The sequence below is a fragment of the Alligator mississippiensis genome, chromosome 3 (assembly GCF_030867095.1).
Source record: "Alligator mississippiensis isolate rAllMis1 chromosome 3, rAllMis1, whole genome shotgun sequence".
Lineage (NCBI taxonomy): Eukaryota > Metazoa > Chordata > Crocodylia > Alligatoridae > Alligator > Alligator mississippiensis.
The window spans coordinates 129537131-129558509 of NC_081826.1; the positions used below are offsets into that span (position 1 = coordinate 129537131).

Consider the following 21379-nt stretch of genomic DNA (forward strand, 5'->3'; position numbering starts at 1 on the left):
AAGAGAGAGAGAGAGAAAAAAAATCAAAATAAGGCGCATGAGCCTGAGAGCTTGCAGAAAAAGACATATTTTTTTGCAATTTCTTAGTTGGTCTAATAAAAGGTATCATTTTGGAACCAAGAGTTCTAGATTCTTGTATTTCATACAAGGGTTGAAAGCACTGTGTAAAGACAACAATCGCCGTACCCCTGACAACACTGGACGAGGCTCAGGGAAACCCCCCACAGGAGCTTTGCCCACTGTAGAGCCAACCCCTCCCCCGCGTGCGGCGCAGCTCCCCCTCCCCCCACCTTGCACCGGCAGGGGGAGCCGCGGAGCAACCATGACAAACGGGCTCTGCCGACCCCGCCTCTGATTGGCGATTGCGGCTGTCAGCAGCCGGCAGCGGCGCGCCGCGATTGGCCAGCCGCTGCCGGTCGGAGGCGGGACGGCGCGCGGCCGAGGCTATAAAAGAGGGGAGAGCGGCCGGGCGCCGACAGTAAGTAGGCGGCGGAGTGTGCGGTGGTGGTAGTAGCGGCTGCCCGGCCCCAGCCATGCTGTGCTATGTGACCAGGCCGGACGCGGTGGTGATGGAGGTGGAAGTGGAGGCCAAAGCCAACGGCGAGGACTGCCTCAACCAGGTGAGCTCCCCCTCCCCCGCGCCTGCCCTCCATGTTGGATGCGGAGGCTGCGGCGGTCGCCCGTGCCCGCCCTGCCCCCCCCCCACCTCCCGGGGTGATGCCCGCTGCGCGTGTGCGTGGGGGGGCGCAGGGGAGCTCCCCGCCCGGTCCCCACCCCGTCACTGTCCCGCAGTGCAATGTTATTGGCTGCCCCCCCGGCCCCCCCCCACACGTGCAGGGTGCGATGGGGCAGCCTCAGGCCTTGGCTGCTGGGAATTGAAGGTGACTGTGAAGAGACAAAGCCCTGCCTGGGGTGGTCTAGGTGGGGATGGCTCTGCTTCGAGCAGGGGGTCCGGTCTGACCAGGTGAGGTGCCGTCCCGCCTTCATTTTCTGTGATGCTTTGTTGGCTGGTGGCATCTGCTCCCCAGGCAGCGGCAGGAGGCTGTGGTTGTGCTGTAGCCTGGGGCTGGTGGGCACCGTGGGAGGAAGGCTGCTCAGCACTGTCTCTTTCTTTCGGTGCACGTGTGTCTGTGTCAGGTGTGCCGGCGGCTGGGGATCATCGAGGTGGATTACTTTGGGCTCCAGTTCACCGGCAGCAAAGGCGAGAACCTGTGGCTGAATCTGCGCAACAGGATCTCGCAGCAGATGGATGGGCTGGCGCCGTACCGCTTCAGACTGCGCGTCAAGTTCTTCGTGGAGCCGCACCTCATCCTACAGGAGCAGACCAGGTGAGAGGAGCATGGTCTCCAGCAATGTTTGCTTCTCCTTTCCATTTTCTTGTGACCGGACAGTGCCCCTTCACCACCTGTTTTGGGGCCTGTTGTATCATACATCTCTTATAGGCTTTGGTTTTGCTCGTGTCTGGTGGTAGTTGCCTCCAGATGTTTGGAGAATGAAAGCAAACTCTGTGGAACTCATTTTAAGTAGGTAGCTAAAAACGTGGCATAACACAAGAAGTGAAAGTAAAGATCTTGGCACATTCAGAAATAAATATGTATATCAGTTGTATGCCCGATAGTAACCTCTGGTTCGGCAGTGTTACTATAGGTCATTCTCAGCTGCTTCTACAGAAAAGCCGGAAACGTTCCTCCCCCAGTGCTTAAACTTGTTGAATTCCTTCTACTCTAGTGTCATATTACAGTATTTTTCAAACAGCAGTGGGCCCTCTTGCTGCGAAAGGAACAGCTGTTTTGCGTTCTCTGAAAAACATGCTAACCAAACCCAGTAACTAAACTGACATATTGAATGTTTTTCTCGTATGTGGTAGTGTTCATCTTTTGAATTCCACACGCCTTTAATTTGGCATTTTATTGGTTTTAATTCATGCACTTCACTGACCCCACAAGCCCTAGCTTGTTCTCCTCTTGGATAAGCACCACTGAGCATTTTTGTATGTTTGCTAACATTTTGTTAACTTCTCTGCAAACTTCAGGTTCCAGTAGGAACTGTGAACGCTGGTCTCTGGAAAATAGTATGAAAGCATGATCTAATGCCATTTATCTTAATGTGCTATTCACTTCAAAATGATTGCCAGGAATTTCACAGCCCATTTTGACTGAAATATTCAGCTAATACATTTGTCCAATATGGTTGGCGGTCTGACTTGAAAACATTACAAGTGAGTTTTCAAATAGGCCCATTGTAAGTTATCTGTATAGCCATGATACAATCAGTACATGGGTCAGATTCTTGCAATCTTCTGGATTATGTGAAGTATCTTGCAGTTTTCTATAACCTACTCAGCAATTTAGTTTAAAAATAGAAATTATAGCAAAAATGACAGTTTGTGTCTAACTCAAAATGATGCAAAACATTGCTCTCATGTTTTTCTTCCTCAAGCATGTCTTTGAGAGTAAATAGGAGAAATGTCTTCCTATTTAATCTTATTGTGTGAAAAACAATAAAGTAGAGCGAAATAGTCACTCCTTTTTTAATACTTGCAAATAGGTTACAGTGGAATTTGTGCAGTAAGTCAGAAGACATTTTCTTGAGCATCCTAAATTGGTTTCCAGCAGATAGAGCGATCCATGATGGAGTTTACATTGGTGCAGTTTACAGTATGGCTGGCAGGACAGTGTATGCATTTGAAGCTTTTCTAAACTCTCCCAGTAACCTTGTTACTTGAATACTTTTAATATGTAATCACAAAACTTGGCATGTTTGAGCAAGTATGTCTTAAGTGTGAAATTCACCTTGAGGAGCCAAGAAACAAATATGAAGCAAGAAATCATGGAGGATGTGTGCTTTGTACACAAGCCTATCTACAAAGGGGGAGAGAAAGAAAGTTGGGGCTCTTGGTTCTTGGCTATATGAAGAAAACACAATTTTTATTTTTAAGTTTCATAATATAAAACCTTAATTTTTCAATACTTTTATTGCCCTGGAGGAATTTTTTGTAATGGAGAAAGTAGTGAAATTGTTGTCACAATTTACTGAAAGAATTGTGTGTCTTTTGGGCTTCTAGAGGAATGCTTTGCTTTTGGAAGCATGTCTGACTTAATTCCAACTATACAGTTGGTCCAGTAAAAGAAATTGCCCAAAATATCCTTGCCTCTTTCATTTAGGAGAGTGCCTTTTTGCTAAAGATTGAGTACATATGAGGTTTTGCCATGGTTGGGTAGCCTATTTTTTGCGCCACGGAAGACCTGGCTTTGGCACTCTTATTTTTCTTGGTATTTTCATTTTAAGAATACAGAAAAAACATTTGTAGGTCTCTTACAAAGAAATAAAAGGGGAAGCCCAGTTTACTTTGACCCCATAACTCTTTCATGTGTAGCTTGTACAGACTTGCTTGCAATTACTGTGTAGCTGAAAATAGAATTAAGGAGCTATGTTTACATTCTGGAGTTAGCTTAAACCAGTGCTGTCTGACCAGTGGCCCACGCAGCCCATGTTTTTTTAACATGTGGCCCCCAGGCTCCCACCCAGCTGTTGCTGCCTCTCTTGCTCTGTGCTGTAGCAGCAACAGCTGGGGCTTCTAGGCTCCCCATCCCTCCTGACTGTTGCTGCGTTCCCCTCCGCAGGTGGTGGGGTAGCATGGTGCAGTCCATATTGCTGGAGGAGCCAGCAGCCCGAAGTACCCTTGCAGCATGGTGCCGCAGGGGAGCCTGCAGGGACCTGAAGTTGAGGTGTGGTGCTGAGCCATGGGGGGAGATGTGGTGGGGGTATGCAGTCTGGAGTGTCTGTGGCCCGTGCTAGTGCTGCTTCTGATGGGGTAAGTGGCCTCTGGTTGCTTTGAAATTGGACAGCTGAGTTAAATTATTACTGAGCCTGATGGGTACTGTTACAATGAGGTAGGCTGATTATACTACAGTTTGTGCTAGTGGACCTCTTCAAGATGCTCACTGCATACCAAATCTCCATGTACAAGCCAGGAGCTTCATAATGTTTCTGGTTAAGGTATTTTTTCTGTGTTCATGTTTTGGATTTTATTCAGTGAATGATTCCGATATTTGCCTTGCATAGAAAATCTGGGTGTTGGCCACAAGCCAAGCAATTACAATCTGTAACATGCATTTACACTTTGTGGGTGCCATGCCTTTTCTTAGAAGTGTACACAATGGGAGGATGCCAAAAAACGAGGAAAGGCAGGCACCCTGAGCAATGAGCAGGTGTCCTGGAGAATAGTCTTGGGACTATCTGTTCAGTTGCAGCTGACGTCTTGTTTTTCATATTTACTGGCATTGCAACCATGCAGATTAACAGAGGAATAGGTGATGTGATAATCAGCCCCACTTAGGGTGTGTGTGTGATTGTGTCTGCTGCTTATCAATTTTATGTACATCTAATGATATAGTAAGTAATTAACAAGACCACTTATTCCATGTAGATGGGCCAAGGAGTATAATTACATGAATCATTTTCCAAGTTGTCTCTGAAGTTAGTCCATATTCTTCACCCTTAACTCTGTGATGTGCAGATCACCTTCAGTTATTTTTTTCCTTAAATAAGCTGTTCCACTTTGGGAAATGTAAAAAATTCCTTTAAGTTTTACAAAGTCAGTATTACAAAACCATGTTAATTGTAAACTACTAAAGTATTATATTTAAGATCCTGAATAACGCACAGTTGTTTTCAGGCAGTTTCTTGCATACTTTTGAAAACATTTAGAATATGACTTTCCACTTAATTAAAAGCATATGTTTATCTTTGAAAATTTAAGATACAGTTCACTGTATGTTCTGGGATTTGAATCCATTCTCAAATGTTCAAATATCTATAAAAAAGTCTTCAGGGTCTCTCTTTTTTTCCTTCTTCCTTTCAAGATTCGGAGGCTAATGGCTTTTGTGTTCCATATTTGGATTTCAATTCATGGATTGACTTTTTTTGTTTTTTTCACTTCAGTGCATTATGATTCCAGATTTTGCTAGTTTAGATTGGCTTCTAGTGGAATAAAAATTAAAAATAGATCCATGTAAGATTAGATCTGTTGTAATTTGTATATTCAGCTAAATTCAGATAGGCTTCCCTAACATGTAAGAAGGGTAGGCCTGTTTAGGGAATATTTAAATATCCTGTGCTTTGAGGCTTCTACTGTGCTCTTTTTTTAGATAGAAAATGGATTCCATTTGGGACTATATATATTAGTATACATCTAATACATAAGAAGTATACAGTGTATAAACAGTTCCATATGCGTGTATGTGTATATATAGGGGGATGTATATATAGGGGGTGTATGAAATATACATTGTATTTTTTAATTGGAAAACTACTTTTGTGGTTTTCCACAAAAAGCCCCACTTTCCCACAAAAAAACTTGTTTTTGTGGTTTTTCCTCTTCATTTCTAAATGGATAGTGTAGCATATGGTCAAGGTTTAGTTTAAAACAGTTTGTCCATTCCAATAATCTCTGCTTCCAAGTCGTCATTTTAACATACTGAATGTACAGTAGAAGGAATCAGGATTTTAAGGCAGTTATTCCCAACCACGATATCATGACACCCTGGGCTGCCTTGAGATCCTTTCAAGGGTGCTCTGGGGTGCCATGAAGTGTTTGTACTGTTAGGTATACAAACATGATCCATAAGATAAACCCAGAGATTTCAAATAGGAATTCATAGTAAAAAACATTCTGACCTGTTGTGGTCTTTTAGCAGTCTTTGCTACAGAAGACTTGCTCTGTTATATTTGTGTAGTCAAAAGCAAGTGAAAATTTCGAGCTGCTACTTTTGGAGGGGTGCCTTGAGCCTACAAAGTTTCAGAACCATTGATCTTTGCCAGCTTAGTTTTGCGCTATGAGAATTTGTTACAGTTTGGTATTCTGTAAAAGGAATAAAGTGGGATTTAAGAGTGGGGAGGAGAACTAGTTTGAAGTTGTGGTCCGTGAGGCCTGGGAGACTTCTGAAGTAGTTTTAGCTTTGTGCTCACAGCTCGGTTCGTTATAATTTGAGGTGTAATTGGGTGAGTCTCTTCTACATGTTTTAGCACTATAAAGCTCCAAAGGAGGATGTGAAAGTCCCTGCTATTGGTTGAGTAGTAACAATGCAACTTCAGGTCATTGACTGAGAGTAACCTCTGACTAATAGCTAACTACTCACCCTGTCCAGCAAATTGGTGACTGCTACACTGGAACAGCGCCCAGTATCTGAAGAAATTCAACTCCTGATTGGTCTGTAGTTGTCTCGAGGCAGAAAGTTCTATGGTCAATAGGTTTCATTGTGAAACAAGTAGCAAAGAAATCTAGAAACTTGTGTCCACCTTTGGAACAATGACCAGTGTTTGCCAAATTGTACAGAAGGGCAAATTACAGTAAACGGTTATCTAAAATAATAAAGCAGCATATCTTAAAAGCAAGTATGTTTATATACTCTTTTAAGTCCTTGCGCTAGTAGCCCAAATGCATGAAGTAGCTCATGGGAATCGGAGCTTATGGCAGAGGTGATATCTTTTATTAGACCAACTATATATTTGCAAAAAAGAAAAAAAAAAAAGACTTTATTTTGACAGCTTTCAGGCGCGCACACCCTTCCTGAGGCATAGGAGAATGCAAAGATTGTAAAAATGTTACAATGCCCGAGGAAGGGTGAGCGTGCCTGAAAGCTTGCAAATATCTAGTTGGTCTAATAAAATATATTACCTATACTGCCATGAATTCATGCCGTGAATCCTTTAGCTTGGAGACCAGTACAGCTACAACCTGCATCTTTGAAGTGGCTCATAAAATTAATTCTAGAATGAAGAGAAACCATTTAGAATAACATACGGCAAGCTTTAACTTGACCAGGTAGGTTGAGCAAAGTAAGTTGCTGCTTGTATGACTAGATTGAAAATTAAACATTCATATACAGATCTTGGTAACTTAATATACAAGAGGCATGGGTTGTTTCAACCCTTTCCCGCACCCCCATCCTTTGAACATATCCTGAATCGTTATGGCTAAGGCCGTGCTCCAACCCTACTATAATTTAATGCAGGCTTTCAAATTTCAAAATGTTGCAATAAAAAGGACCTCAAAGTAGCTTTTAAATGGGTGTCTTGCCTGCCTGGAAAAGCTCTATTTAAAAAAAATTGGCATCAGTGTACTTAATTTTTTTAAAACAGAATTATTGCAACATGCCATGATTGTTGAAAGAAAATGCATAGCAAGCATCTTGGTTTGAAAGTCTGCATAGTGAATTGCTTTATTATTGCATGACCGACTTGCACTGTGGGGCCTGTTTTTTTATGGCTTTGGAGGAGATAGTGTGCTCTTTAAATACAAGAAGAGCTAACTGTTGTAATTGAGACCAGTGGGAGCTGAATGCATCTTATTGTTTATCTAAAGTGGAGTTGAACGTCGGTTGGTAACCTTTCACTTACTTCACTGAAAGCAATTGAAGATAAAGCTTGTGGGAATATAATTGTATGGAGTCAGGTGCAGTCTGCTTTTTTTTTTATATTGGTTGAGAGAGAGAGAGAGAGAGAGTGTGTTTTCTAGAGGTGACTCCCATTTCACTGATTTTGTGGTGATCTTTTCAACATTGTAAATTTGTGATGGAAGAAAAATTATACGCTATATTCCAGATTGCTTAGTATCAGGGAATGACAGATGGCATTTGTATGCCGGGGGGGGGGGCTCTGAACTCAGAGGTTTCACATCCCTGAAGAGAGCAAGACGTTTTGTTTTTTTCCTACCAGTTTCTCTCCTTTGTGATTTCTACCAGGAGTTCTGTCAGTGGAGGCTGTTCAGGATGAGAGTTGGGTAGCATAGTAGCCAAAATATTCAAGGAAGCATTAGCCATCTATTGCTGCTTCCCACCCCTGCTAGAGTTGAGGCTCCTTTTCCTTTATGCCACACTCTCCATAGAATACTAGAAGTTTAGAATTTAAAAATAAAACCTCCAAATACAGTTGTGTTACTTCTTCAACACTTTGCCCTCTTTCCCTTACTAGAATAAAAAGTGCCTTATGGATGTAGGAGGAGGTCAAAATTTGGATTGAATTTCTATGTACCATAATGATTTTTTCCTTGAAAAAAGAGTTCTAGAAGTTAAAATGTAGCATGTGTACAGCCAAGTTTTCTGTAGTTGGTAGTTTTTAGCCCTCTTGCAGTGTTACTAAGGTTTATTTAATAGTTTGCATCCTATCTAAATTGCACTGGGACTATCAGAAAGTGTCTTCTCTGTTAGGAGCAGCTGTCACTCAGGTAGCCACAGGAAAGGCAGTGAATGCAACAGCTAGGCTTGTGCCACTGATTATGATGATAACTTGCATATGAGAGACCATTTTCAAAAACAAGAAGTCTGATTATGAGCTACATTGTCCAAAGCCATTTATGTTGCTTAATTCCTTGGAATTGTAACTAATGACATGACAGGGCAGGGTGATGAGAGAATAAGAATCTACTGTCAGTAGACAGTTGTTAATCTTAGGCGAATTCAAAGTACTTGGCCTTCAGGTATAGTACAGCTGACATGAAAATCTCATGGGATCTCAACACACCTAGCGCTCCATACAAATCAGGCCATTGCCTTGGTAAAACGGTATGCTAGTTATCAACCAGAAGCAGTGCAGCTGTAATACAGCTTATTGAAGCTCACTAGCTTAGATGCAGTGCGATATTGAAATAAGTGTGCTGCTTCCAGTTTGTTTTGTCTGTATAAACAGTGCTAACTTAAGATGATTCAAGCAAGGATAGAGTAATACCATATTTTTCTCAGCAGATCCCATGTGTAACAGAAATGATGGAACAGGCAGTAGCTGTGAAACTGTAGCAACCAAATTTACTTTTCATGTGAGTCAAACTGAAGCAGTTTACCAGAAATGGAACAGAGTTGTTTCAGAACACCCAGTTGAAATCAGCTTATAGAGATTTAGGTTTTTGAATTAGTGAACAATTATGAGAATGTCCCTCTTTCTGCTGCTTCATTTTTTTTATCTTGGCTTTGAATTCATTGTTTTAAAATGTGCTCTGTCTTTGCTTCATCGGACAAAATGTCCTGGCAGTGAATGTCATGATTTGAAGAATTACACTTTTTACCTTGGAATTCCATCTGATTTGGGGGGGGGAGTATATACATCTACTAAATAAATTCCCATCTTTCTATTCAGGGAATTCATGATTATAGAATTTGGCTTCTGTTTACTGGCCAGCCAAGATGCTTATATGAAAGCTTTGTGCTTAAAACTCTGAAGTGGCTTGTATAACTTGCACAAATACTTCTTGGTAGCTGATGAGCTTCATAATAAACTGTAAGATTGTGTAGTCTTGCCAGCTGCTATGCCATGCTGGAGATTAGTGTTGCTACTCCATGTCTGGTCCACAGTGTGCAGTAAAGCCCCAAAATAAGGAATTGTGTATCCAGTTTAGAGCAAGGCTCAGCAGGTACCCTGTTGCCCCTCAGGCTGTCTTGGTGTGCTTCTTGAAATGTGCTCAGGGCTGCTGTGAGGTCGTTGCTCTGCCTCATTTCTGGGATTTGGCATATGCTGAATGGGAGTGAAAGAAGGAGGGGGGCACAGCGTGCAGTCATAGGAAACTATGGCTCCAGGCAGGGCATGTCTAGGCTGCTTCTCTCCCAGAAAACTCCATAAATAACCCATTTGAGTCATGGTTAGAGCTACGTTTGCCTAAAGAGAAATGGAGCACACCAACCCTCAGACCATGGAAAAGAAAGGCGGCAAGGTGTGGCTGGAGTCCCTGAGCTGGCAGTGGACCCCAGGGAAACCAGATGTATGAAGTGGGGGAACTGCCTGGGGAGTTCCTCTCCTCAACTGATCTGGGGATGGGGAGAGCAGTAGTGGTGTTAGGGGAGGGCAAACCTGGCAATCAGCTGGGGTCCTACACTTTATACAAATAAAAGTGAATTACAGTGAATATGTGTATTATCCATATTGTATTAAGATACTTTCACTGCAGTTTCATGGATAGGGAAAAGTGAAATTGAAATCGAAAATGTCCGACTTGCTTATAGGTCGTCAAAATTAAGCCTCTAAGGGACCCCACATGACTCTCTTGCCCATGGCTCTGACAGCCCTAAGGCCACCACTGTGGAAAGCTTCAGACCTGCTGCTTCTACATTGTGGCTGCACGGGGTACCAGGCTTGGCTGGGGGCAGTTTCCTCATTCCAGTGCTTGTTCTTGCCTTCTGCCCACTTCCACTCCACTCCCACCCCATGGGTGGCAGCAATTTCTGGAAGAAGGAATGTGCCTGCTGCTGCCACTATCTTTATTTTTTTTCAGTGAATCAATTTATGAAATGGCCTGTTAGACCACTAGATCTTACCCTCATTTTTACTAGTATCTTGCAACTTTTTTCACGTTTGGTTTTGCTTAGAGGTGAACTTCAAAGCAGAAACAAACTAACCTTTCCTTTCTTAGGATGCATAGGAGTTGTTTCATAAAGTGTTCTTTTTGTTAGCTTTTATATATTAAAAAAATAATGTAATATGTAAGCAGTGAAGTTACTGGCATCCTTGCTCTTCCCTCATTGGAGCAGGAGGCAGCAAGGCGAGAGAGCAGCAGCTCTGGATTAATACTGCCACTTACGTCCTGAGTAGCTCTCTCTTTTATTTTAGTCTTCAATATTTGATTCACTAGGTGATTTTTTTTCACTTTAATTGCAGTATATATGAAAATGTTCATTTGTACTACCAGTTGATAAATATTTTACTGAATACCCAACACTGATCTTGACCCATCATCCTTAATGTTAAAACTGTAGTGAGTAAATGACTGAAGTAATGCAGATGGTGAACATAGTCAAGCATTGCTTAGCAAGATGCTTTCCATGCTCATGTCAAAGTTTATTAGTGTTCCAAAATATATTCTTTCAGATTCTTAGAGATCATGTGTACAGTAGCATAAATCTCAATATTAAGGTTGAGTGTTCGTCTGCCTTGACACCTCAAACATAACAGTTTAATAAGTGATTATTTCATTTAAAAACTACTGAAAGAAAATAGCTTTAGGAATATTTTGGCTATTTGGCAAACATGACTCTTGAACACAAAGGCCAAAGGTTAATCCTGGATTTGCAAGAGTGACCGGTCAAACATGCTAAACTGTAAACAAAATATTTGCACTGTTTTCCATTCACAAAAACCCTGTATTACTTTTACAAGTTTGCCACTGGATGCTGTCCAATTGGATAAAATCGTTTACTATCCTTAACTAGGAGTACTACAGGAGAGCAATTTGCACTGAAGAACACAGACTTCTCATATATTACTTCATAGAATTATGTGCAGTCAATTTTTTGCTAGATTCTCTTTATTTATGATAAAACATTGCAGACTGAAGGATTCTGCAGCTGTATTTTAAAAATTACACTATCAAGGTAACTACATAAGTATTTATATTCAATACTAAAGTATCTTGCTAGTTTAATTTCCTTCAGTTCTCACTTGATGAACTCAATATCTAAGACTTTTCATTAAAAATGTAAATGGTGTCAAGATCTTCAAACATTTTTGGTAGTTATGGGCAGCACAATATTAAAATGAAGCTGTTGGAGAAACTTCTTTAGTTCTGGCCTTTAAAATGTAATATTTTGCACCTTCTTTGTATCTGTAGAATCCTTGGTGCTCTAAAGCTAATAAGAATTACAAAACAGCTTTTGTTTTAGCCCAGAGTTTCTCTTGATTGTCAAATTTACCATACTCTTCACCTATTAAAACCTAACTCATTCTTTTGCAGGCATATGTTTTTCTTGCATATAAAGGAGGATCTTTTGGCTGGTAATCTGCAATGTTCTTCAGAGCATGCAATTGAACTTAGTGCATTGTTGGCTCAGGTGAGGTTTGGAGATTACAACCAGAACACAGCCAAGTACAGTTATGAAGAGTTATGTGCGAAGGAGCTCACCACTGCCACCTTAGAGAGGTAAAAAGGGCTTGCTAACTGCTCAAATTGGTGTTCATAAAATATAAATCTTTGACTGCATTAAGTAAAGTATATAACTAATATTAAAGTCAGGTGTGGGGGGGAGGTAAATCAAAGCTAGTGTTAAGTTCATCCAGCCTTTGAAAGGAAATCAAAATGTAACAATGCTTTTAACTGAAGCAGTCTGATCTGTCTGATATTTCTGTTATAATCTATAGGTGAGCAGTCTTCTTGTTTGGAAACTGAAGTAACTGTTTGGTCCTTAATTAAAAGTAAAGGTTTGATCATAGCACAACTAAATTATCATGCTAAATTCAACAATGAAGCACAGTGTTTAAAGAGGAGAGTGAAAATTATTGCTTTGTGACAGCTATACAAAGAGAATTAACACCTCAAACACTTTGTATGGCTCGACCCTGAACGTCAAGGAGAAAATCTCAACACCATATTTTACTGCAAAACAAGCTTTTTTGGGTAAATGCAATATCTTTTATTAGACAAACTAAACAGTTGGACAGATTATTTTTACAAGTTTTTGGGTTCACACGCCCTTCTTCAGGCATAGAAAGAGTCTGCTGGTATGTGTGTTCTCTCCTGGGTAGATTAGAAGCTTAAGCAAATATGCAAAATGCAGGTCTGTGAAAACAGAAATACCTGGCAGTAGAGGTGCCCGATACATCAGTCCGATATCAGATTGGTACCGATATGAAGAAAATTGTCTATATCAGATACTGGCCCTATAGGGCTGATAATTTGGCCAATAAATGCCCGTGCTGTGTGCAGCTGCAGCACAGCATGAAGCAGAGCCAGCAGTGTGGAGAACTGCTTCCAGCTGGAAAATTGGAAGGGAAGGGGGGAAGGAAGGGGTGTGGGGGGGCAGATTAATGCCCCTGTGGTGGGGGAGGGGGCAGGGGCAGGCACTGCCCAGCCAGGACGGAGAGAGTGCAGGACAAAGGCGTGGCTTGTGGGGTGGGGGCAACTTCTGCCACTGCTTGCACCCCAGGAGGGTGGGGAGGTGTGTCCCCGGATCTGCCTGATGTGGAGCAGGCTGCAGCTGTACGATGGAGCCAGAGCTGGCACTGTGCATGGCTTTTCTTGCTGGGGGCTGGACTCAGAGTGGGCTCTGGCAGTGCTGGGAGGAGGCAGGTGGTGGGGGAAAAGAGGGGAATGTTGACCAGTGATGAAATGTAGCTGGTAAAATGCAGAAAGATTACCTGGAGTTATTAGATAGCAGGCAGGTTATAATGTGTCATAAATCCAGTGTTTATATTTATACTTAACTGCTGAGAACTTTACTATCTGAAAGCCTTAGCGTATGCAAATGTAATTATTGGGCTCGAATCAAGTAGAGCCTTTTCTCTATAGCCGTTAACAAAGCACATACAAAACACAAGTCCTTGAAATGGTTAAATATTTTAGTTCTTTTATTCTTTATATTTCTATAATTGGAAATGTTTACTCAGCTGCAACTAAACAAACTTGGAAGTAACTCATCTAACCACATCACTTAAAATTTTATAACCTATTGCTGCAGATAGTACATATGTATGCCAGATTAGTTCACCTGTACTCACTCTCCCTTCTCTTTCATCTATAGCATTACTGCAAAGCACAAGGAACTAGAAGGTTTGAGTCGGGCATCAGCTGAGTACCAGATTCTGCAAATTGTGTCAGCTCAGGAGAACTATGGAGTAGAGTGGCACTCGGTGAGAGACAGTGAAGGGCAGAAACTTCTTATTGGTGTTGGTCCTGAAGGCATTTCCATCTGTAAAGATGATTTCAGCCCCATTAACAGGTATGTCAGTGGCAAAAACCTGGCATTTCAGCTGTTCTAAGACACAGTATATGCTTTATGGTTCTGTAGAAATAATTAAAACTATATTCTGGCTTGGGTCTTTAAAGAAACTGTTGGAACTCAGGGAATGGGGATTTATTCATTTCTAATGGCCAGTCAGGACACTGCTGCCTGGTAAATCATTGTGGTACCAATCGTATCATTAGGATACCATTTAAAAGTTAATATATTGTACTTGCCAACCAAAATCAGAGATGTTGTTTTATTTTCAGATATGGTCATATCATTGCTAATAGAATGCTTGAGAGGCTGTGAAAAGTGGCTTAATTGTTAGAGGCAGAATAACCCCCCCACCTACTTTCTTATATTTACTTTTAGGATTGCTTATCCTGTTGTTCAAATGGCAACTCAGTCTGGGAAGAATGTGTATCTGACCGTCACAAAGGAGTCTGGTAATAGTGTAGTTCTCTTATTTAAGATGGTCAGCACCAGAGCAGCAAGTGGACTCTACAGAGCAATTACAGAGACTCATGCATTTTACAGGTTTGTATTGTTAAAAGTTAATTGTCCTTCCTCCATTTTCATCATTTGAGTCAAGGCATTAAGGCTAACACCAGATTATAAACAGCCAACACTTCATCACACTAGGTTATGATTTTAGAAATTCAGTTTGTAATTTCATCATATTTATGTAGCTGTTTCTTGCATACATTGCACCAGAAACGGCACAAGTGATATGAAAGAAGTTCAGATGTTCTAGTAAGCTCATGAATAGATCTTGCTGCTATGAGGTTTTGTAGGGTGAGAATACAAGATATGAAAGTGAGAGAGTTTTTCCCCCCATTGTTTGGGTGCCACAGTTCAAGAGGGACTCGGAGAATTTGGAGAGGGTCCAGAGGAGGGCCACTCGCATGATTAGTGGCCTTCGTGATAGACCCTACAGGGGGAGGTTGAGAGAGCTGAATCTCTTCAGCCTTCACAAGAGATGGCTAAGGGGAGATCTTGTGGCTGCCTATAAATTTATTAGGGGAGGTCAACGGGGAATAGGGGAAGCGCTATTTACTAGGGTGCCCCAGGGAGTGACTAGGAATAATGGGTGTAAACTAGTTGAGAGTGGATTTAGGTTAGATGTTAGGAAGAAATTTTTCACAGTAAGGGTGGCCAGGATCTGGAATGGGCTTCCAAGAGAGGTGGTGCTATCACCTAGCTTGGAGGTCTTCAAGAGGAGGCTAGACAGTCACCTGGCTGGGGTCATCTGACCTCGGTCCTTTTTCCTGCTAGGGGCAGGGGGTCAGACATGGTGATCCATTGTGGTCCCTTCCGACTCTACAATCTATGAATCTATTACACCACAATGGCACTTCAGATGAAAACTAAATCTGGCTCTAAATCAAATACAGTTGTTTGTAAGGCATTGCATACTTTGTGGAAATAATTACTTTATTATGTACACCAAGTGCTCCTTGCATTCTTCAGTTTCCCATATGCCCCTTGTATTACGTCTTCCCTTGTAGCTGCTCTCTGAAACTTCCTCTTTCTTCCTCAGGCCTAGGATTTTTTTGTCATCTTCCACTACATGCTGGTCCATATTCTGTTTCCCACGCCTCACTCCTGTATTTTTTCCCCATCCCAAAAGTAGTTTTTATGTCTCCCTTTTCCCCACCATTACTGTCTTTCTGGCTGTCTGTGCGCTATGTATTTCAGCTGGTTAGCTGTGAAGTTGAAAACTGATCGACATAGCTATGTCAGCCAAGCCACCTGTGTACTTTCACTAGTACTGTTTTGTTTGGGATTGATGGAGTAAACAATATCAGAAACATCAGATTTTCTGGTGTATGCTGTATCCATATTGAATGCATTCTGCTGGTGTATAATAGAAGTATATTGATAAAGTGTTCCTGATGTAGATCTCGCTCAAGTCATTCAAGATATGTCTGTCCATACAATGCAAAGATGATACCATGCTGAGATGTACTACACTAGCTCCCAGAGTGAAAGCAGTATATAGCTGCATTAGGTTGGTGCTACTTTCTGGCAGTGTAGCTCAGCTGATTGGTAATTCCAGTTCAGGGGTTAGCATGGTTGTCTTAGCACAGCGCTGCTTTTTCACCATATAGATTTACCCTGTATACCAGCATGCTGTAAAGACCAATATAAGTGAGATGGGGTACATGCTTCTATGGAAGGTGTTAATGGCTGCTATCAGACAACTGTGCCCGCTTTTCTGTTTCCATTTCTGACATTCATCAGAATCAACAAGATTGTTTACCAGTGCTTGGAGAATTTCCTGAAATGTGCATACAGTCAACTCACAAGAGTTACCACATTCTAGACAAAAGTGCCATGAAGCTGGGTTATAGCCTTTATTAGCCATTTCTCTTATATTACTGTAGTGCCTCTTGTAGGGCCCATTTTGCTAGATGCCATACAGTGCAAGAAATGTAAACGCTTTATAGTACTGAAAGTATAATGTAACATCAGTCTTCCAGTTTTTTAAAACATTTTTGGAAATAGAGCCATCATATGGAATTTTAGGGCACGTCTACACATTCATTAATGCACTTTAGGTAATGCACACTAAATTTAGTGCCTCCATTGTGAGGTACTAGAAAAAGTCACATTAGCTTATTTTAGTGCACATTAGCTAAAGAGCATGATTTTTGTGACTCTTTCATGTGCATTAAAATAGGCTAATGTGATTTAAAGAATGTGTAGGTGCACCTATAGAACCTATGTATGCCATGAAGCTTTCTGATCTTGTTGGTAGTGGTACTGCTGCTTGAGTGGTTTGGAACAAATAGGGCGGGGAGGGAGTTTTCAATATTAACTGAGTTGGCATGTATCTCATGGATTTATTTTCTTGTAGATGTGACACAGTTACAAGTGCTGTCATGATGCAGTACAGTCGAGATCTAAAGGGCCACCTAGCATCCTTGTTCCTGAATGAAAACATTAACCTTGGTAAAAAATACGTCTTTGACATTAAACGAACATCCAAAGAGGTTTACGATCATGCAAGAAGGGCTCTTTATAATGCTGGCATTGTGGATCTTGTTTCAAGAAGTGATCAGACTCCACCAAGTTCTCCTCTTAAGTCTTCAGAAAGTAGTATGAACTGTGACAGTTGCGAGGGTCTTAGCTGCCAGCAAACCAAGGCTCTTCAAGAAAAGTTGCGGAAGCTGAAGGAGTCTCTTTTATGTATGGTGTGTTGTGAAGAAGAAATAAATTCAACCTTTTGTCCCTGTGGCCACACAGTATGCTGCAAGGCCTGTGCTACCCAATTGCAGGTAACTGAAAGGTCACTGAAGTGCAATGAGAATTTTATTTTACTCTTCATTTTTTAATACTTGTTTAACACATCAGGACCAGTATGTTCTGTAAAAATCCCTTAGGAACAAATTTATTTTCCTAGACCATGTTTGTTTAGTTCCATTTATATAGCTTTGGTTAACAAGAATATTTTAGAGGGGCTAACCAGGTTAGACTTTTACTTCTGCTTAAGCTTAATGAATTTACAGAAGAGCTAAGGGATGAGTTGCATAAACTTTTTGGGATACGTTGTGTCAGTGCTATGAGTATGTAACACCACACCATTTTCATGCATGCAACTTGCACTTCCCCCCCAAAAAAGCATTTTCTGGAAATGGGAGGGTATTTTATGTGAGAAATGTGGTAACAGTTGTTTTTACTGCTTTAGGTGAAACAAAGCAAAATCTGCAGCGGTCCACAGGGAGCAGAACAATGAGCTCCCTGGCTGCTGTTACTAACTACAAAGATCCCTCTTAATTCACTCTGCCTTTCAAAAACAAGGTGGCAAGTTATTCTGTGGTTTTGTATGCAAGAAAATTGTGTGTGTGTCATATTTTATGTAATGCACAAACATCAGAATTCTGTATGTCAATTATATGGTGTGAATTTTCTCCCATAGTTCTCCCAAGGTAGTTTTTTGTGCTCATAAAAAGTCTTGCATTGAGAAGAAGGTAATTCCTAATGCTTTTGTTTTTCTTCTCCCCAGTCATGTCCAGTCTGTAGGTCTCGAGTAGAGCATGTCCAGCATGTGTACTTGCCAACTCACACCAGTCTTCTCAACCTGACAGTGATATGATCTCCGTGTGTGCTTTTGAACCATCATGTACTCTTACAAACTGCACTAGTCTGAACTACCATTGATTGTGAATAAGGCAATCACTCCAGCACCAGTCTGCAATCAGAAGCAAAAGTTCTACAACCCTAGTCATCAATATTCTTTTTTCAGCATGCCCAAGAAGACCTTTGGGACACCTTGTGAAAATAGAATTCTAAACAAATTCGTGTCATATTAAAAGGAGGCAAAAGTACCTTTTGATGCATGAGTTTGCAATATGGTATTATAGCTATAAGCTAGATAACCCTGTAGAAATGTGGTGTAAGCATATAGATATTCCCAGCAGGGGCAATTCAGTATGTAATTTTACACTTTTTATATTTTCTTCCTTTAGTGTGATCAATCCATTTATTTTTAGTAGCAAAACTAGTTTTTACGAAGCTGCAACAATTTTACTATGGTTCATAGTTTCTGCTTTTAGCACATTGTTCTAAAGTTGGGGGTGGGGGAGTTTAAAATTAATGTTTTTAAATTTAGGATTGCAAGGCTTTTAACAGGGAGGTACATTTAAATCAGCAGTTTAGTCAGTACTAAATAGATTTAATCCAAATCTTGATGGTATGATTTTGGAAGTTTTGCAATAGATCTTAACTTCTGGGTGTTGAGTGTTAGTATGAAAAATCTTCATTAGCAAAGGTTGCCCCATTAAGGAACTGTTCTGGGACTCTACATGCATATCAAAAGGGAACAAAACTATTTCCGCTTGGGATGTTATTCTTATCCTACCAAAAAGATGCTTCCAGTTTGCCACAAACGGTAAATCAGTCTTAGCTGTTGTTGGCTGATTTTAGTAAAACTATCGAAACACATACCATTTTCCAAAATAAGCTATGTATAATCTTTAAGTGCTTTCCTGAGTTAACTCTTGATTGGCTTGGTTGTCTTTCATGCTAAAAAACCCATTGTTGTTCTCCACTCCCACTCGGGCATTTTGGACTATGGTCTACTAGTATATTCTCTGAGATTTAGAGGAAACTAGAGAACCATATTTGGGTGCAATACTAGCTGAATCAAAGCTAGAAAACTACACTGTCACTTTACTGAGATTTTTCTGAGTATACTTTTCATATTGCCTTAATGTAGCAGTAATGTGTGTATGCATTTGTTTCTTTGCACAGACATTTTGTCAAAATATTAAAACTCTACTTTTTTATGACACATATTAGCATATAAACCTTACTCCAAGAGGGTATTTATTTTTTCACTTTGTAAGGAAATTTTGTTTCCACATTGAAGCAAGAACTCTGTCCTATATCATAGACAACTTCTGTCTTTTTGTATTCAGGTTAATAAAGGACTTTAAAACCAACTGTCTTTTTTACAGCATTGATGAGAGTAGTCTACTTATTAGCTTCATTATGAGAAATACCATACTAGTCATAACTCTTTGTATCTGCTGTTAAGTATATTGTCCATTTTTACTAAATCTATATATTTTGGGACCTCATCCATAACAGTATTGAGCATCTGTAACTGTTACTCGGATCAATATGGGCAGGTAATCAAGATATCTAAAATATCCTCTCTATCCTAGAGCCAACTATGGAGGAGGTAACGTGATATAGCTATCCTTTTTCTAGGTAATAAGGCTCATTATTGGTAATTTTCCAGAAAAAATAACAATTTTCTCTGGAGAAATAGATATCTATGAAATAGACTCCAATGAAGAAAAAGGTAGTATTTGACCGGATACAAGATATTGAAAGTCTAGAACTTTAATAGTAATGAAACCTGGGCTTCATCAATAACTGAAGCCCTTTTTGTACCAGTGTGTAGATATTTAGAATATTCTCCGGGGTATTAGTTGCCAAACCATTAATCTTCAACTATAGCACTAATAAGCCTGGTCCACTTTGAGCCTGTACAGGTTTCCCTTGATTTAAGCTGTACATGCATTCCCAGAGAACAGCGCATAAATTGAATTTGCATAAAGCAAACCCACTTTACAATGTAACAAATAGGGATAGGTTCTCATGGTGGTGAGGAAGGGAGTGAGGCTGGGACTAGGCAAGGGACAAGGGGAGGGGCGCTGCTCCCAGGGCTGCACAAGGCAGCAAAGCAGAGAGAACAGAGCAGCACTCGCCCCAGCCACTGCTGCAGTAGCCCTGGGAGCAGCTGATGTCAGCGGCCTGCAGCCAATGGGCTGCACTGTGTTCCACCTGTCCCCACTCACCTCTGTGCTTGGGCTGCTCAGTGCCCTGGTGTAGGCAGCTGGTATTAGCTGCTCCTGGGGCTGGGGTGAGTGCTGTGCCCCACGCTACTTGGGGCTCCACTTGTTTGCACTCACCCCAACTCGTGCTGGAGTGGCCCTGGGAGCAACTGACACCAGCTACCTGCACCATGGCATGGCGCGGCCCAGGCGCAGGGGGGACAGGTGGAGCATGGTGCAGCGCAGTGGCTGCAGGCACTGGCTGCTCCTGGGAAGGGTGAGTGGGGCCATGGCCCTTTCCCTTCCCCCCACAGACTTACCCGCTTGCGCGAGGGGGCATCTCTGCTGAGTGCATAAGAGTGAATTTACCTTGCATTGAATGAATTATAGGTCTAAATATGCTCATCGCATAACATCAAATTCCCATATAAAGAGCCTGCATAAATTGAGGGATACCTGTAATTTGGTTTAAAACTAATCTCTCCTCTTTTTAAAAAAATAACTTCTACTTAAGTACTCTTTCTCAAAGTTGCTGAGAGAGATGGAGGGTGACCAGCCTCAGGACAGCCTAATGTCTCATTTATCTGAGAAGTTGAAGACCCCTGTTCAGATTGATTTTGCCTGAGTCAAGCTAGTGATTTGACCAAGCTCTCATCTTTCAGAACAGTTCCTTAACCCCTATTTTATAAAGCAGGGGGTGTCAGCCAGGGGTATGCGTACCCCCAGGAGTACTTGAGAAGGCCCTAGGGGGTACACATGAGCAGGCAGGGACAGAGTGCCACCTCACGCTGCTGCAGAGGGGTTGGCCAGACATGGGTGGGGGAAGCTTGCACATGGCAGCCGCCACCGCTCTACATTTGGTCATGTACCACCCCCAGCTCTGCTTCTGGACTAGGTGCCATCCCTTCCCCCACCCCCCAGTTGCACCTCTGGCCACCAGGGGTACACTGCTCCACATCTAACTGGCCAGGGGTAAACTGATCCAAAAAGGTTGAAAACTCCTGTTATAAATTATGTGGAGGCAGGATGCCTTCTGTTGGACCTGTTTCAATTCTGTCTGAAGTATTTTATTCAAAGTGAATGACTCTCCACCATATTGGGGAGGGAACTTTAACTGGAAGGTGTGGGATGCTTGTTATTGAATCTGTTTTCCTCTGGATGTTCAATTTAAAAGTATTCTTTAATAACAGCCAGTTGCCTCTTTAACAATTGGTTGTTTCATTGAAATAGGTAATCTTTCTTGAATCTAGGCCTAAAATGTTTTACAGGCAAAATTGTGAACTTTTTACCATCTTGCATGTGACACTGCTTTTTTCTTGAATTTGGGAGGGGCTAATGTTGGGGGGTTGTTTTTTTTTGGGGGGGGGGTTATGTATTTTTGTTTTTTTA

The 21379-nt window shown here is 41.5% G+C and overlaps 1 protein-coding gene across 1 annotated transcript; it reads left to right on the forward strand.

Annotated features, from left to right (window-relative positions):
• The first annotated feature begins 467 nt into the window (after positions 1 to 467).
• MYLIP (myosin regulatory light chain interacting protein) lies at positions 468 to 19150 on the forward strand. Its single transcript, XM_006271538.4, has 7 exons — positions 468 to 620; positions 1138 to 1328; positions 11717 to 11902; positions 13500 to 13697; positions 14076 to 14240; positions 16564 to 16984; positions 17713 to 19150. Exons 1-7 carry the CDS (start codon positions 534 to 536, stop codon positions 17800 to 17802), a joined length of 1338 nt encoding a protein of 445 aa, XP_006271600.1. The 5' UTR covers positions 468 to 533; the 3' UTR covers positions 17803 to 19150.
• The last annotated feature ends 2229 nt before the right edge of the window (positions 19151 to 21379 follow it).

Excerpts from the sequence above, each read along its gene's own strand:
- MYLIP (XM_006271538.4), top strand. The coding sequence starts at position 534 with ATGCTGTGCTATGTGACCAGGCCGGACGCGGTGGTGATGGAGGTGGAA. Across the intron at positions 13,698-14,075 it reads GATTTCAGCCCCATTAACAG|GATTGCTTATCCTGTTGTTC; the intron begins GTATGTCAGTGG and ends ATTTACTTTTAG. Across the intron at positions 16,985-17,712 it reads CCTGTGCTACCCAATTGCAG|TCATGTCCAGTCTGTAGGTC; the intron begins GTAACTGAAAGG and ends TCTTCTCCCCAG.